This window comes from Rhincodon typus, chromosome 2, assembly GCF_021869965.1.
Source record: "Rhincodon typus isolate 14 chromosome 2, sRhiTyp1.1, whole genome shotgun sequence".
Classification (NCBI taxonomy): Eukaryota; Metazoa; Chordata; class Chondrichthyes; order Orectolobiformes; family Rhincodontidae; genus Rhincodon; species Rhincodon typus.
This window is the reverse complement of record NC_063333.1, coordinates 1,688,493-1,690,101: the sequence shown is the minus strand read 5'-3', so window position 1 is coordinate 1,690,101 and position 1,609 is coordinate 1,688,493. Positions and strand designations below refer to the sequence as shown.

The 1,609-nt window shown below is 47.6% G+C and overlaps 1 protein-coding gene across 1 annotated transcript in view; it reads right to left on the bottom strand.

Moving 5' to 3' along the window:
- The window catches only part of LOC109923181 (ranBP-type and C3HC4-type zinc finger-containing protein 1), a 12,589-nt gene extending 12,212 nt beyond the window's left edge, over nucleotides 1-377 (bottom strand). Inside the window, exon 1 of the mRNA XM_048606831.1 lies at nucleotides 62-377. Coding sequence (XP_048462788.1) covers nucleotides 62-295 — 234 coding nt within the window. The 5' untranslated portion in view covers nucleotides 296-377. The remainder of the gene's footprint in view (nucleotides 1-61) is intronic.
- Nucleotides 378-1,609: the final 1,232 nt, after the last annotated feature.

Genomic DNA, 1,609 nt, shown 5'->3' with positions numbered 1-1,609 from the left:
GCACTGTCGGAGGGTCAGTGCTGAGGGAGTGGGCACTGTCGGAGGGTCAGTGATTCCTCACCAGACTTTTCCCGAGGCGGCTGTCCCCGGAGCGGACTCCCAGCCGGAACTCCCCGGGCCGCTCCATGCTCAGCTGCAGGCGCAGGGCCGAGGGCTGGTCGTCCGTCACTGCCCGAGGCCCGGGCCCGGGACACAGAGTCAGGCCGCGGCCGCCACACTCTCCTTCCGACACCCGGCACGACATCAGCACCGTGGCCTGTGTCGGAGCCGGGCCCCGGGTCTCGTTAGACGCCATCGCCTGCTGAACAAACACACTGCGAGGACGGCGTTCGCGGTGGCACTCTCCCAGTGGGATCTGTGTCTCGTTAATCAGCGTCCGGCCTGACCACCCGGCCCATTCACTTTCATTCCCCCCGCCAACCTCTGAAGGGCGTTAAAAATGTTGCATCAAAATTATTGACACATAGGCACATACACAAAACTCTTGTCCCCTTTTACTGGCAGGGAGCTATTTTGGAACAGGATCAATTGCTTTAGGTAATGAGGTAAAAGCAAAATTACTGTGGCAACTGGAGATCTGAAATTTAAGAGAAAGTTTTGGAAAATGTGACAAACAAATCTAGGTGAAGAAGCAGAGCTAATCTTCCAAGTAAATGGATTTCCTCTGCCAATTCTGCTTTAATTTCCCACTAATTTTGCCGGTCATTCTGAGTTTAATAGCGTCACAGTTTCAGTTTTGAAACTTTTAAAGGGAAATTCTAATTTTCAGTACAAATGGCTTGATATCTCATTTAAAAAAAGTTTTACTCTCTAAAATAACTAAAACAAAACTACTTGATGGCAACATATATTTAAAGTATATCTTCTTCCATCACATTCTCCACAGACCCATAATGTTTATCGCAAGCAGCTCACAGTTCAGAAAATTATGAAGAAGGGTCCCGACCCGAAACGTCAGCTTTCCTGTTTCTCTGATGCTGCCTGGCCTGCTGTGTTCCTCCAACTCCACACTGTGTTATCTCTCTCCAGCATCAACAGTTCTTACCATCTCTGCTGTCTATCTGTGATATTTCTGCATTTACAGGGGAGCCTGTAACTTGATCTCAAAATCTCAGGCTTCTTCTTATCCCACCTGTCATTGCCACAGGAATCACATTAGCCTTTTATCTATTTAGAAATGCTAATCAATTATCATTGATCACAAATATAAGCAAAATATTGCAGATGCTGGAAATCTTAAGTGAAAACAGAGAATGATGGAGAACCTCAGCAGATCTCTCAGAGGAGAAAAAAACAGAGTTAATGTTTCAAGTCCAATATGACTGCTCTTCAGAACCCAGAGAAACATCTCCCTCTGTATAAGATAAAGGAAGGCAGGGAACATCAGGCAGGAATGCCAGGGGTCCATACTAGACTGGACTGGAAGGTGGAGGAGCCTGTCCAACTTCTGATGACTTTCATGGCTTTGGCATCGAGTGCTTGACTGCCTCATGGAAAGGGTGGTAGTGCCTTGGAGAGCCAGAGTCACCATAACACACAGTGGCAGCTGGACATGCACTCGGACCTGCTATCTATTGTTCTAGCAATCAGTGCTCAGCATCCATGGAAA